Source organism: Chaetodon auriga, chromosome 23, assembly GCF_051107435.1.
Source record: "Chaetodon auriga isolate fChaAug3 chromosome 23, fChaAug3.hap1, whole genome shotgun sequence".
NCBI classification, from domain to species: domain Eukaryota; kingdom Metazoa; phylum Chordata; class Actinopteri; order Chaetodontiformes; family Chaetodontidae; genus Chaetodon; species Chaetodon auriga.
Genome location: NC_135096.1, coordinates 3,892,126 through 3,906,064, shown reverse-complemented (window position 1 = coordinate 3,906,064; position 13,939 = coordinate 3,892,126). Strand labels below are relative to the sequence as shown.

Sequence of the window (13,939 nt, the reverse complement as noted above, 5' to 3'; positions counted from 1 at the left end):
AGCCCTACTCTGTCAACAGGTTATGGGCCCAGAGTAATCCAGAGACAGTTTAGTGTGTTTCCACCGTGTGTGATGATTATATGCTGTTAGCACCATGAGCAGAAGAATTGCAGACACAAGCCGCTGGTCTCGGCTCCTATTTGACGGAGATGAAAAGAATTACTAACGATGGGAGAAGAAAATGAAATATTTGGGCCACCTTCGTCTGCAGGGCCTGAAAAACATAGTTTTAAATGACACCGAAACGGAAGACGCAGAGGAGCTGCCAGTGGATGCAGCCTAGAATGCCGAGGCATATGCAGAACTTATCCAGTTCTTGAATGACAAAAGTCAAACGCTGGTAATGCGAGAGGCAGCAGACGACGGGCAAGAAGCTCTGAAGACTTTAAGGGACTCTTACCAAGGTAAAGGAAAGCTACGCATAATCAACCTTTACACAGAACCGACATCACTTCAAAAGTCAGTCAGTGAAAGTGTGACTGAATATGTGATCCGCGCTGAGATCGCAATCACAGCTTTGAGAAATGTTGGAGAAACATTCAGTGACGTTATGGTTCTGAAGGAGCTGCCTGAGTCCTTCAAACCAATTGTGGTTCATATTGCACAGCGTGCTGAGAACGTATCTTTTGCTGAGTTTAAAACAAAGCTACACAGCTACGAGGACACAGAAGATGCGGGCTGCAGCAACAGATGACAACGTGATGAAGGCGCACATGCAGCAGCAGAGAGGGAGACCCGCCAGCGCAGGTGACCGGGGAGCAGAGAGGGCAGCAGCGGACCTGGTGTACTTCAAATGCGGTCTGAAGGGACACCTGGCCAGAGCCTGCCAGCGTAAGTTGTGGTGCAGTCACTGCAGGAGCACCGCACACCAGGACACCACCTGCAGAAGGAAACAGTGCAGAGACCGAGACGACGCAGCAGGTGTCAACGTGAGGGGTCTGATGGTCGACTGCGGGGCAACATCACATATGATCACAGATCTCGCCAAGTTCAAGAGGTTTGATGAGGGGTCCCAGGCCGATACACACTGCGTGGAGCTGGCTGAAGGCACGAGGTGCAAGGGGGTGGCAGAGCACTGCAGCGATGCAGAGGTCTGTCTGATTGACAGCATTGGCAGACATCTTAACACCACGCTGAGGCAGCTCTGTACATCCCATCCTATCCACAAGACATTTTCTCGGTGAAAGCAGCCACTGCCAGCGGAGCCACCGTGATCTTCAAGAAAGGGAAGGATGTTCTGATCCACAGAGACGGTACGAGACACATTCAGGTACATGACAGATCATATTATTTTCACACAGTAAATAATGATGATGATGAATGTGATGACCAATGCAGGGGATGTTTTGATATGCAGACATGGCATGAGATTCTGGGGCACTGCAACTATGATGACACTCAGACGTTACAAAGTGTTGTTGATGGTATGAAAAGTAAAGGTCCAACAAAAAAACCTCCACATTGTGAAGTGTGCACTCTGGGAAATTTTTCCAAACCAGAAACAGAGACCCCGATACGAGAGCTAAAACACCTCCAGAGCTAGTACGCACAGATGTGGCAGGACCGATCCACCCAGAGTCCAGAGATGGTCACAGATATGCACTTTCATTCACTGATGACTCTTCCAGTACAGTGTTTGTGTATTTCTTAAAAAGCTACAGAGAAGTTTGTAGCTGACACAGCCCCATACGGCAAGATCAAGTGTTTCAGATCTCGCAAGGTACTGAATACACAGGAAAAGGTTACCAGGCTCTACTCATTAAACATGGGATTAGACATGAGACATCAGCACCTTACTCTCCTCACCAGAATGGCACTGCTGAGCACAATTGGCGCACACTTCTTGATATGGCACGGTGCATGTTGATTGAAAGTAATCTGCCAAAACAACTGTGGACTTATGCAGTCCAGACTGCTGCTGTGGAGAGGAACAGATGTTTTAATAAACGCACAAAGCAGACACCAATCCAAGCACTGACAGGCAGACGGCTGAACCTGCCTCGAACGCAGAGGTTTGGGTTGGAGTGTTTTGCTTAAAAACAAGACAAAAGAAAATTAGATCCAAGGTGTGAAAAGGATGTTTTCATCGGGTATGACAAAAACAGTCCAGAATACATTGTCTACTTTCCTGACACTAAGAAAGTGCAGAAGTGCAGGGTGGTAAAATGTGTGGCTAAAACAGGTGGAGGGCAGCAGACACAGACTAACTTAACACCTGTAGATGACTTTGTACAGTACAAGTCCAAAGGTCCAGATCACCATGTCTCACTAGAACATAGTCCTGAAGTGAGACACCAGCCTGGAGTGAGCCGCCACCAACCACAGCCAGTAGAGGTCAAGTGTGAGCCTGAGCCTAGGTGTTACCCTTCGAGAGAGAGAAGAATGCCAGACAGATACACAGATTGTAGAATGTCTAAATATGTGTCTGATGACGAGACTGATCAAGTCCAGAAAGAAAGCAGTGGGGGGTAGATGGGTGTATGCTATTAAAAACAATCTTGATGGATCTGAGAAATACAAGGCCCGATATGTTGCTAAGGGATACAGTCAAAAGATGGGTGTAGATGATGATGAGACATTTTCTCCTACAGCTAACTTGACTAGTATCAGAGTGCTGATGCAGAAAACAGCACAAGAAAATTTCATTTTGCAGCAAATGGATGTAAAAACAGCCTACTTAAATGCACCAATAGAATGTGAGATTTACATGGAACAGCCAGAGGGGTACGAGGTGAAAATCTCACACAAATCTCAAATCTCATCTCAGATAACAAAAACAACCCAAAATTTGTTTTCTCCACCTTCGATCTTTTAACTAACACCAATTTTAAAAAATCCCCAGAGACACCAACGGACGCCCTCTGCGAGGACTTTGCAGACCACTTCAGAAGTAAAATCGAAGACATCAGATCCAGCCTTGTATCACATCAGAACGTAACTTTTAACACATCTGGACAGTCGATTTTATCCGAGGAAACACTGGAGAGTTTTGCCCTGGTCGATGCAAGGACACTTGGTTGAGTTTTCTCCCAGGTAAACCCAACAACCTGCCTTTTAGATCCAATTCCCACATCACTTTTAATGACATTTTATGGATTCTTCGAGGAACAGATTTTAAATATAGTGAATTGCTCTCTTCAGACGGGTGTCTTCCCTGCTGCCTTCAAAACGGCAGTGGTGAGGCCCCTTCTGAAGAAGAGCAATTTAGACCCCAGCATTCTTAATAACTACAGACCTGTATCCAACTTACCCTTTTTAAGTAAGATTTTAGAAAAGCTGGTCTTTAACCAACTAAGTTATTTCTTAACTACTAATAACATTTTAGAGAAATATCAGTCTGGTTTTAGAGTGAACCACAGTACCGAGACAGCCCTTTTCAAGATTTTAAATGATATCAGGGGTAACGCAGACTCACAAAAACTCACAGTCCTGGTGCTACTGGATCTAAGTGCTGCCTTTGATACAGTAGATCACCACATTTTATTAAACAGACTCAGAAACCTGGTAGGCCTCTCTGGTACTGTTTTTAATTGGTTTTACTCGTATCTCACAGACCGCTGTTTCTATGTAAGTTTGGATGCATGTTCCTCTGGAACCCGTGAAATGAAGTGTGGGGTGCCCCAAGGGTCAATTTTAGGTCCAGTACTTTTTAATCTTTATATGCTTCCCCTTGGGGATGTTATCAGGAGACACGGCATCAGCTTCCACAGTTATGCTGATGATACACAGCTTTACATTGCCGTGTCTCCTGATGACACGGGGCCTATTGATACCCTTTTAAACTGTATTTTAGACATCAAGTCATGGATGGCAGAGAACTTCCTACAGCTCAACCAGGATAAAACAGAGGTTTTAGTTATTGGTCCTGAAGCCCAGAGAGAGACACTTTTACCAAAACTACAAGGTTTTACACCCTCACAATCCGTTAAGAACCTGGGCGTCATTTTCGACTCTGAGCTCAGTTTTATTCCTCATATTAAAAATGTAACAAAGATAGGTTTTTACCACCTTAAAAATATAGCCAGAGTCCGCCCGTTTCTCTCTCAGGCTAACACGGAGGTACTGCTGCATGCTTTTATCTCTTGCCGTCTAGATTATTGTAATGCCCTGCTCTCTGGTCTTCCCAAAAAGACTATCAATAACTTGCAATTACTCCAGAACTCAGCCGCACGTGTGCTGACGAGGACCAGAGGGCGGGAGCACATTACACCAGTTCTAGAATCGCTGCATTGGCTCCCCGTGTGTTTCAGGATCGATTTTAAGGTGCTTTTATTAGTTTTTAAGTGTCTTAACGGTCTTGGGCCATCTTATTTGTCTGAACTGCTTTTACCATACCAGCCCTCGCGGAACCTGAGGTCCTCTGGCACTGGCCTTTTAATTGTTCCAAAGGTTCGGACCAAAACCCACGGGGAGGCGGCATTCAGCCATTATGGTCCGAGGCTTTGGAACAGCCTGCCGGAGGGCATCAGGACCGCAGAGACTGTTGGTGTTTTTAAGAGGAGGCTCAAGACTCACCTTTTTAGTTTGGCTTTTAATTGATTACTTTTACTCTTTTAATTCAGACCTGTTTTATCCTAGCCTATTGTCTTTAGCCTTTAGGCGATTTTACTTTAGGTCTTAGGTCTCTTATTCCATTGTCGTTTAGGTTTCAGGTCTTTATTCCATTGTCTTTTATGTTTTAGCTCCAGTGTCTCCTCAAGGGGGGCCTCCACGCTGGGAGGTGTGTCTGGCCTGCCCGCTGGGGCATCGTCCTGGGGACTCCTTGGGTCCGGAGGACTGGGGGGCTCTGCCCTGTGTGTGGAGTCCATCCCGGTCTATCTGGGTAGGGGGTCTCTGCTACGGCGGCGCTCCCTGTGGGCTGTGACCCCTTGCAGTGTGGATGAGCTCCCCATGGGTGGTTTTTTCCTCTCTTGATTCCTCAGTGCCCTGCCATGTCATTATACCAACAGCTACGTTGGGGTGTGTGTGTGTGTGTGTGTGTGTGTGTGTGTGTGTGTGTGTGTGTGTGCGTGCGTGTGTGTGGTTGTGTGGTTGCGTACTATTTTGCACTATCATGGGTGGGTGTATGTATTTGTGGTTGTGTTCATTTTATCATGTTTTTATCCTTTGTCAAGCACCTTGTGTTGCATTTTTATGTATGAAAGGTGATATACCAATAAAGTTTGATTGATTGATTGATTGAAATATTCTAATATGTTGAGATGCTGGATTTTTGATTTTCACGAGTTGTAAGCCATAATTATCAAAATTAAAACAAGAAAGGCTATAAATATTTCAATCTATGTGTAATAAATTTAAAATATGTGAGGTTTTCACTGTCTGAATTAAATGACAAGAAAACATGAACTTTTCCATGATAATCAAATTTTTTGAGATCCAGGTTCTGTGCAGTGACATTGCGAGTGTCCTGAAAATTAATGGAGGTCTTTTAGTGTTCAGAGGGGGGGTCAGACAGGGCTGCTCTTTGTCCGGCATGCTCTACTCATTAGCCATCAAGCCTCTGCTTCAGATGCTGAGACGTGATATGAGTGGTGTTCGTTTAGCTGACTGTGACGTCTCTTTAAACTGTCAGCGTACGCAGACGATGTCATCATCCTGGTCAACGCGCAGAGAGACATCGATACGTGAATACAGTCAACCTGTTCACTTCCGTATCATCAGCCAAAGCAAACTGGGGGAAGAGTAAGGCGGTCATGGTGGGGGACAGGCTGGGAGATCAGCTCAGGCTACCTGGAAGGGCACGTCTGAAAGAAGGGGGGGGCAAAAGTATCTGGGAGTCTTTCTGGGCAACAACACGTTTTTACAGAAAAACTGGGACGAAGTTTTAGAAAAGGTCAAAGGTCAGCTCATGAAGTGGAAGTGGATTTTACCCAAAATATCTTACAGAGGCTGTTTTCTGGTCATTAACAATCTGGTTTCTTCTGCTCTGTGGCATCGGTTGGCCTGTGTTGATCCTCCAGCTTCTCTTCTATCACAAATTCAGAGAATTTTAGTAGATTTCTTTTAGGACAGGTTTCACTGGGTCCCTCAGAGTGTCCTGATCCTTCCTAAGGAGGAGAGTGGACAGGGTCTAGTCCATCTGGCCAGCAGGGGAGCTGCTTTCCACCTCTAATTCATCCAGAGACTGCTCACTAGACCCATGGACCTGGTGTGGAGAGCAGCATCCTGTTGCATCCTGAAGCAGTGTGGTGGTCTGGGACTGGGCCTGCCTCTGTTTCTGATGGACTCCAGCAAGCTGAACACCTTATCTCTGCCAGCCTTCTACAGAAGTGTTTTTACAGTGTAGTCTCTACTGAGGAAGCAGAGGCAGGAGCAGGCCGACTCTCTGTGCTGGCTCCTGCAAGAACCTGTGCTGCATGGAGGACAATTGAACGGTCCCAGCACGGGTGGACCAACTCTGCACAGAACGCTTCACACTGCAGGAGACTCCACTCTGAGCCAGGTGGTGGAGGTGACCTGACCTGGGTTGGACGACCCTGCTGCACTGGCTTCTCGTCAGACTGTTCACTGGTTTTAAAAACTGTTCTGGTCCTCTGCTGGACCCTGTTGACCCTGCAGGTGTTGCTCTGGAGGACGCCTCAGGGCAGTCACTATACAAACTGCCGGTAAAGTCCTTGAACCAGAGCAGACGGGCGTAGTGACGCCCTGTGGAGGACGTGCTGCAGTTTAAACCCTGACTTTAAACCTGCATAAAGGTCTTTATACAAACCTCCTTTAACAAGGAAACAGGCAGACTTGCAGTGGAGGATCCTCCATGGCGTCGTGGCAGTGAACTCCTTCATCTCTGTGGTCAACGCTGCCGTAGAGGACAAATGTCCCCTCTGCAGCCACAGAGAGACGGTGTTTCACTGCTTCTCAGTGCATTCATCTTAGGGCTCTGTTTGTGCTGCTGGAGGCCTTTTTTAGCAGATGTGGAGAAGTTTTTACGCAGCAGGTTTTTATCTTTGGTTTTAAGTACACTCGCCAAAGAAAGAACAAATGTCAGGTACTGGACTTTGTCTTAGGACAGGCTAAGATGGCGGTGTGTGTGAGCTGGAGGAGGAAGGTGGAGGAAGCCTTGAATGTTGATGTGGTTACTGTGTTTGTGAGAATGGTGAAGTCCAGACTGCTGAGTTCAGCTTTTACAGAGCTGCTCAGGACCTGGACAGTTTCCAGGTGGTGTGGGGTTATGGGGGGACAGAGGGACAAATCATCTATGATCATGTGCTGATGTGACAGTAACACCTCTGGGAAGAAACATGTTGATGTAAAATGTCATGAATAAAGACTTTATACAGAGAACAAAAAGATGAACGTTGGTTTAAAAATCAAAATCAGATCTCTCTCTCTCTCTCTCTCTCTCTCTCTCTCTCTCTCTCTGCTCCTTCCTGTCTGAACTTTACTCTCACTTCCTGCCTTCGGTGTGTCACAGTTTGTTTTCTCCTCTGAAGCTCCAGCTGAAGGTAAAGTAACTCGTTTCAGGTGTTTTTTACTCAAGCTGTCGTTAGCTTAGCTTCAGCACAAACGGCATCGATCTGCAGCTCCGTCCATCGTTTCTCCAAACTCTGAGTTTAACTGTGAACTCTGGACGAAGGAGCTGAAAGCAGCTCTGTTAAAAACATCGGCCATGTTGTGTGGATGTTTGTGAGTGTAAACGCTGGAATAAGAGCAGAAGCAGAGCGAGTTGATCCTCAGTAGTTGATGTGGAGACAGCAGGAAGGAGCATTCAGAGGGCTGTGAGGAGCTGAAACCTTTTATTTCTCAATTCAATCTGTAACTGTGTCACTAAATGAGCTGTCAGAGCTCTGAACTCTCCTCCAACAGCAACGAGTGTCGCTTCTTTTTCTCACTTTGTGCTTCACTGTGATCAAGAATCAAATCAAAGATTCCTCTTTTAATATGACCTGAGAGCACTTGATTGAGACAGGCTTTTATTTTGAAAGGATCTCTCAGTGTTGGAAAGTAACTAGTTTACTCAAGTACTGTTATTAAGTACAGTCTGGAAGTACTTGTACTGTACTTGAATATTTCTGCTATCTTATATTTCTCCTGAGTAAATATTTGACTTTCTCCTTCACTTATTGATGATCGAGGATCATTCAGGCGTAAAGAAACTTTCAGTTATGTTGAATTTACTGAATATTCCACAAACTGAAGCTTCCTGTCAGATTCAGTCAGTGTGTGTCAGTGGATGTCAACGGTCGTCCAGGCATCAAGTGTGTGTTCACTTCACTGCAGCTTCATGGCGCCATCTAGTGGACTGATAGAAGTACAGCAGCTCAGCCTCACACTGCTGTCTGACTGCATTCAGCTGACAATGATATGAAAGATGAGATAACAGCCAATCAGAGGAGGAGCAGCTGATATTTGGACAGGAGAAACCATGAAAGGATGATTTCAGCTGATGTGCACATGAATGATTTGCGTTTCCTCTCCAGATCAAAGTGTGTGTGAGCTGACGTGAGTTCAGCAGCATGAATCGGTGTGAGGACAGAGAGGAGGGAGTCCGTCCCTCTAAAACCAGTCTGTGTGGGGACGATGACGGCCAGACCGAAGCTCAGAGGTGAGACCAGGATCTCTGACTGTCCAAGACTCGTCTCCATGTCAGAGCACTCGAATCTCTCCACCATCATTATTCACACTCAAAGCTCTGTGTGTGTTGTGTTGAAGGCCAGAGCAGCAGGACCCACCAGACTCTGCTGGACCTGGACCTGGACCTGGACCTGAACCTGGACCTGGACCTGGACCTGGACCTGGAACTGGATCTGAACCTGGACCTGGACCCAGCTGTGTGTCCTTCAGGAGCGACCGGTCAATGGATTTCCCCATTTCTTTTAAACAGCAACATGTCTCTGACAGACAGTAAGTTGTTCTCAGTGTTAAACTCGTGTTGGACAATTTGACCTGAAATGTCCATATGTCCTCCTCATGTTGTCCACTGCTGATGTTTGTGCTCATTAAATCCAGTCTGACCAGTTGTCCTTCTAATGTTCATGTTGTCCTAGAATGATGATGAAGGTTAGAGCTAGATTAGTGTTAAAGAACATTTGTCCAGTCTGTCCCTAAACAGCACTGACATGTCCACATGTGGACGCTGAAAGCTGAGGATAATATCAGCACAAATCCAGTGGGGACCTTCCAAAGTCTCTTTACCATCAAACTTCCTCTTTGAATGTTGGACTAAAATGCTTCAGTGACCATCGTCTCTAAACAGTCAGGATATTTGTGCTGAGTCTCGTGATGCAAACGTTAGAAAACAGACCAACAGAGTTGGTGCTGATGGACTCCACAGTTTAGTTTGTTGTCTGCCAATCACAGTAAAATCTGCTCAGAAATCAGTCCGTTGAGTCCCGCTTTGGTCCAAGATTTGATGGACAAATGAAGCGATGATCCACAGACTGAAATCATTCGGCTTCATGTTTGATTGAACTTTGGTGTGTTGATCCTTTTCTTGTTGATAGCTGCTAGTTTCTCCAGCAGCTTCTGAGTCTGAAGAAGAAAAAGTCCATTTCCATCCCTGGTGGTCTTCCTCTGTGTCTGACAGGATCGATGGGAGACCAGCCTCTGATGGACCTGAACCTAAACCTGGACCTGGACCCAGCTGTGTGTCCTTGAAGAGTGACCGGTCAAATGATCGCCTCCTTAATTTTAAAGGAGATCGACCGTCTGCTGCAAAGAGGTAAACTGTTAATAACATCAAAATATTATAGATTCTTGTTTGAACTGTTATTTATCCAGAGAAGTTTTTTCAACCTGTTTATTTTCAGCATCGTTCTTCTTCTCATTCGTTTATGTCCTCACATGTGGAAGCTGCCCAGTATAACCAGTCTTCAACCCTTGACTCCAGTTGAACATTTCCTCCACACACACCTTCTGACTGATGACTGCATGAGTATCAAACAGTGACTTGATTGAGGCTAACAGATGCTAACGAAGGCTAACCCTGATTCCACTGAGTTCCTCCATCAAATCAACATGTTGTGGTTTTCATGTCATGTGACAACACAAACACAAACATGTCAGTGATAACAGCTGGACTGAGATCAGCTGCTGTGAAACACAGAATGAAGCAACACAGAGAGTCTGAGGAAACACACAGTCTGTTTGTGATTGATGCTGCTGATGGATTCACAAAGTCAAGAACGACACTGACGGCGGCATCATGGCGCCTCACATCAGGCTGGAGTTGTGCCTCTTTGTGCCAATTTGTGTTGGACAGGTAGCATCCAGTTAGCTTGTGTGAGCTGTGTGATGCTGTCCACAGTATTATAGGGGTCAATGAGAACTGGAGGAACTCAACCAGACAAGCTGGTGAACCAACACAGTAAAGTGAAAGCTGCACAGAAATGCAGACTGGACTGTTGATTCACGGTGGGATCAGCAGTACGAGCAACACTTTAATGTCACTGGAAACCATCTGATTCAATGTTGGAATCAATACTTCAGCTCAAAGGACCTTCAGCTGGTGTTTGTCTCTATGTGGACGGACATGATGTGAGTGAAACGGTCGTGTTTTGGACCCAAATGCAGTGCAACGGAGAGCAGGAACAGTTGGTAATGACCTTTATTTTTTACCACAGGAAACAAGGTATGGAGCAGAGTTAGTAACTCGGAATTAAGTTCGTTCTCCGAGCTGAGAGTTCTCACAATGTCTCTGGGGCTCAAGCGAGGAAAAGAGAAGTAGCTTACTACAGCCGCTGATGACGAGGAGGAAGCTCTGCAGCCGAAGAAACAGCTGATCGAGCAGCGGTGCCGGCAAGGAGAGAGCAGCAGAGTAGTCGGAGGCAGGCGGGGGGGTCGAAGCCAGATGAGCAGTCCACGGAAGCAGAAGTACCAATGGGGAGCAGGCAAGAGGAAAGCCAAAGCCAGGCGGATGAATCGTTTCCAACAGAGCAGTCAGACACCAGAAACGCTGAGGCAGAGCACGAGGTCAGGGACGGAAGGCAGGTAAATCTACCAGGAGGCAGACGAGGAGAGCAGGTCGGGAACAAGCAAAGTCGGCAACGGGTGATCAAGCAGGATAATGCTGGAAAGTCTCGCATACTGCAGAAGAACAATCTGGCAACGAGTGAGAGTGCTGGAGAGGATTATATGCAGGGCTGATTGTGATGAGCTGCAGCTGTGTCGGCAAGTGAGCAGAGTAGAGCTGATGAGGTGGGCGCGGCTGGCAGGTAGAGTGGTGGAGCAGAGGGAGTGAGAGTGGAAAAACCACTGCAGCTGAGTGATCGGAGGTGGATGAGAGACCGAGATTGTGAGCTAATTCTTCATGATTCCTCCACAGAGTCCACCAGGAGAGCTCAGAGGTTCCCAGTGGTCAGTCTGCCCAGCAGCATCAAACTCACCTGGACTCCATATTTATGGTCTGTACATGTACAACAGCTGCTTTCACATCTATTCTGTTCACAATAATCTCCACCTTATCCCGAAGTTACGGATCTGATTTGCCGACTTCCCTTACACCACCTTGATCTAAGATGCCAGAGGCTGTTCACCTTGGAGACCTGCTGCGGATATGGGTACGGCCTGCCACAGAGAGGCATTTCTGAAGATCACACAGCACTTCCTGAGTAGAATGAAGGAGGAGGAGCTGGCTGAGCGTCTGCAGAGCAGTAAGAGGATTTTTTTTAAGGTTTAGCTGCTGGATCAGTGGAACATTCACTGATGTCTCAACAGATGGACCAAAATATGTTCAGACAAGGACATTAAATTCTCATCTGAACTTTATCAATCACTTATTGATTTATTTGTTGTGTCTTCATTCAGAACTTTTTGCTCCAGTTTGTCGGCGCCAACTTAAATCTAACCTGAAGGAGAAGTTCCAGTGTGTGTTTGAGGGGATCGCTAAAGCAGGAAAGCGGACCCTCCTGAATCAGATCTACACAGAGCTCTTCATCACAGAGGGAGGGACTGGACAGGTCAATGATGAACATGAGGTCAGACAGATTGAAACAGCATCCAAGAAACCACACGGACCAGAAACCACAATCAGATGTGAAGACATCTTTAAACCCTCACCTGGACGAGATGAACCAATCAGAACAGTGATGACAAAGGGAGTGGCTGGCATTGGGAAAACAGTCTTAACACAGAAGTTCACTCTGGACTGGGCTGAAGACAAAGCCCACCAGGACATACAGTTCATGTTTCCATTCACTTTCAGAGAGCTGAATGTGCTGAGAGAGAAAAAGTTCAGCTTGGTGGAACTTGTTCATCACTTCTTTCCTGAAACCAAAGAAGCAGGAATCTGCAGGTTTGAAGAGTACAGGGTTTTGTTCATCCTTGACGGTCTGGATGAGTGTCGACTTCCTCTGGACTTCCACAACAATGAGATCCTGACTGATGTTACAGAGTCCACCTCAGTGGATGTGCTGCTGACAAACCTCATCAGGAGGAACCTGCTTCCCTCTGCTCGCCTCTGGATAACCACACGACCTGCAGCAGCCAATCAGATCCCTCCTGAGTGTGTTGACATGGTGACAGAGGTCAGAGGGTTCACTGATGAACAGAAGGAGGAGTACTTCAGGAAGAGGTTCAGAGACAAGGAGCAGGCCAACAGAATCATCTCCCACATCAAGACATCACGAAGCCTCCACATCATGTGCCACATCCCGGTCTTCTGCTGGATCACTGCTACAGTTCTGGAGGATGTGATGAAGCCCAGAGAGGAAGGACAGTTGCCCAAGACCCTAGCTGTGTCCCAATTCAGGGGCTGCATCCTTCGGAGGATGGATTTGAAGGCCGCTTACGTCACAACGCTGCGCGAAGGCTGTCCCAATTCGTCCAAATTCGAAGGATCCTCCAAATGCAGCCGACAAATGCGTCCTCCTTTTCCCTGTATTTGGAGGATGCGTCGCTACTATCCTTCACGGCCTCCCATATCCCAAGATGCTTTGCGCACCGATTGTTTTTTTTTTTAATAATGGCGACCTGTTGATATGAGGAGCTCAGTTAACAGTTAGCCTTATTAAAACTCTTCACTTACAAATGTTACAAGCTCGCATGTCAACTGATATCTTATTTTGGGTGAATACTCGATTGTGATTGGCTGCAGGGTCTCCGTTAAAAAGAGTTGTAGGACAACTATAAAAAAGTTCCGGTCAAATAGCCTGATTGTTCTAAATTATTGCGCTGGCTCAAACGCTAGTTGGTAACCGTGGCAACAGAAACTCAGAACATACGTTATTTCACAGTTTATTTAACACAACGGCAAGACAGGAGACAACATGAGTGATTTTATAGTTTCCTTTAACCACATTTAATGATCAGAGTGAATCGTGGATAATATTTCTTGCAATAAAAATGATTTAGGAAACTATCTGTGGACTTTGAGTCTTTGAAACAAAATTTGGCATCATCCTCTGGACACACACAAGCGGTAAGAGGTGCACTTGCCCTCTGAAACGATACTTTGTATCACGTAACATAACGTTAAGCAATCATGTCACTTCCCTCCACTGATTAGGTCTAATATAACAGTTGCGCCGTCCGACGCGAAGCTGTGAAGATATTCACATCAGGTGAATTTGTAAGTTGTATAATAGGCTACATTTCGCGCCTCTTACAAGCGATAGGAGCTGTACAGGCGCATCTCTGCACCCCGTACTTGTGTTTTTCCCGGGTTAGGAGGGAAGAAGTTATGACGTCGTGACGCAATCAGGACACGCTCCGAAGGCTAGACCGTCCCATTTACCGATAGTTGATGCGGCCGACGGAGGATCCTCCGCAGGACCCAGCCTCCAGAGACCGCGTAGGCTGGGTCCTCCGAAGGATGCAGCCCCTGAATTGGGACACACCTCCTGACTCAGATGTACATCCACTTCCTGGTGGTTCAGTCCAAAGTGAAGAACATGAAGTATGATGGAGGAGCTGAGTCAGATTCTCAGTGGACTCCAAGGAGCAACGAGATGATTGAGTCTCTGGGTAAACTGGCTTTTGAGCAGCTGCAGAAAGGAAACCTGAT

The 13,939-nt window shown here is 46.4% G+C and overlaps 1 protein-coding gene across 1 annotated transcript in view; it reads left to right on the top strand.

Annotated features, from left to right (window-relative positions):
• The first annotated feature begins 8,750 nt into the window (after nucleotides 1-8,750).
• Nucleotides 8,751-13,939, top strand: part of LOC143316313 (uncharacterized) — a 242,668-nt gene continuing 237,479 nt past the window's right edge. The window contains exon 1 of the mRNA XM_076724199.1: nucleotides 8,751-8,841. Within this exon, the coding sequence (XP_076580314.1) occupies nucleotides 8,795-8,841 (47 nt within the window). The 5' untranslated portion in view covers nucleotides 8,751-8,794. The remainder of the gene's footprint in view (nucleotides 8,842-13,939) is intronic.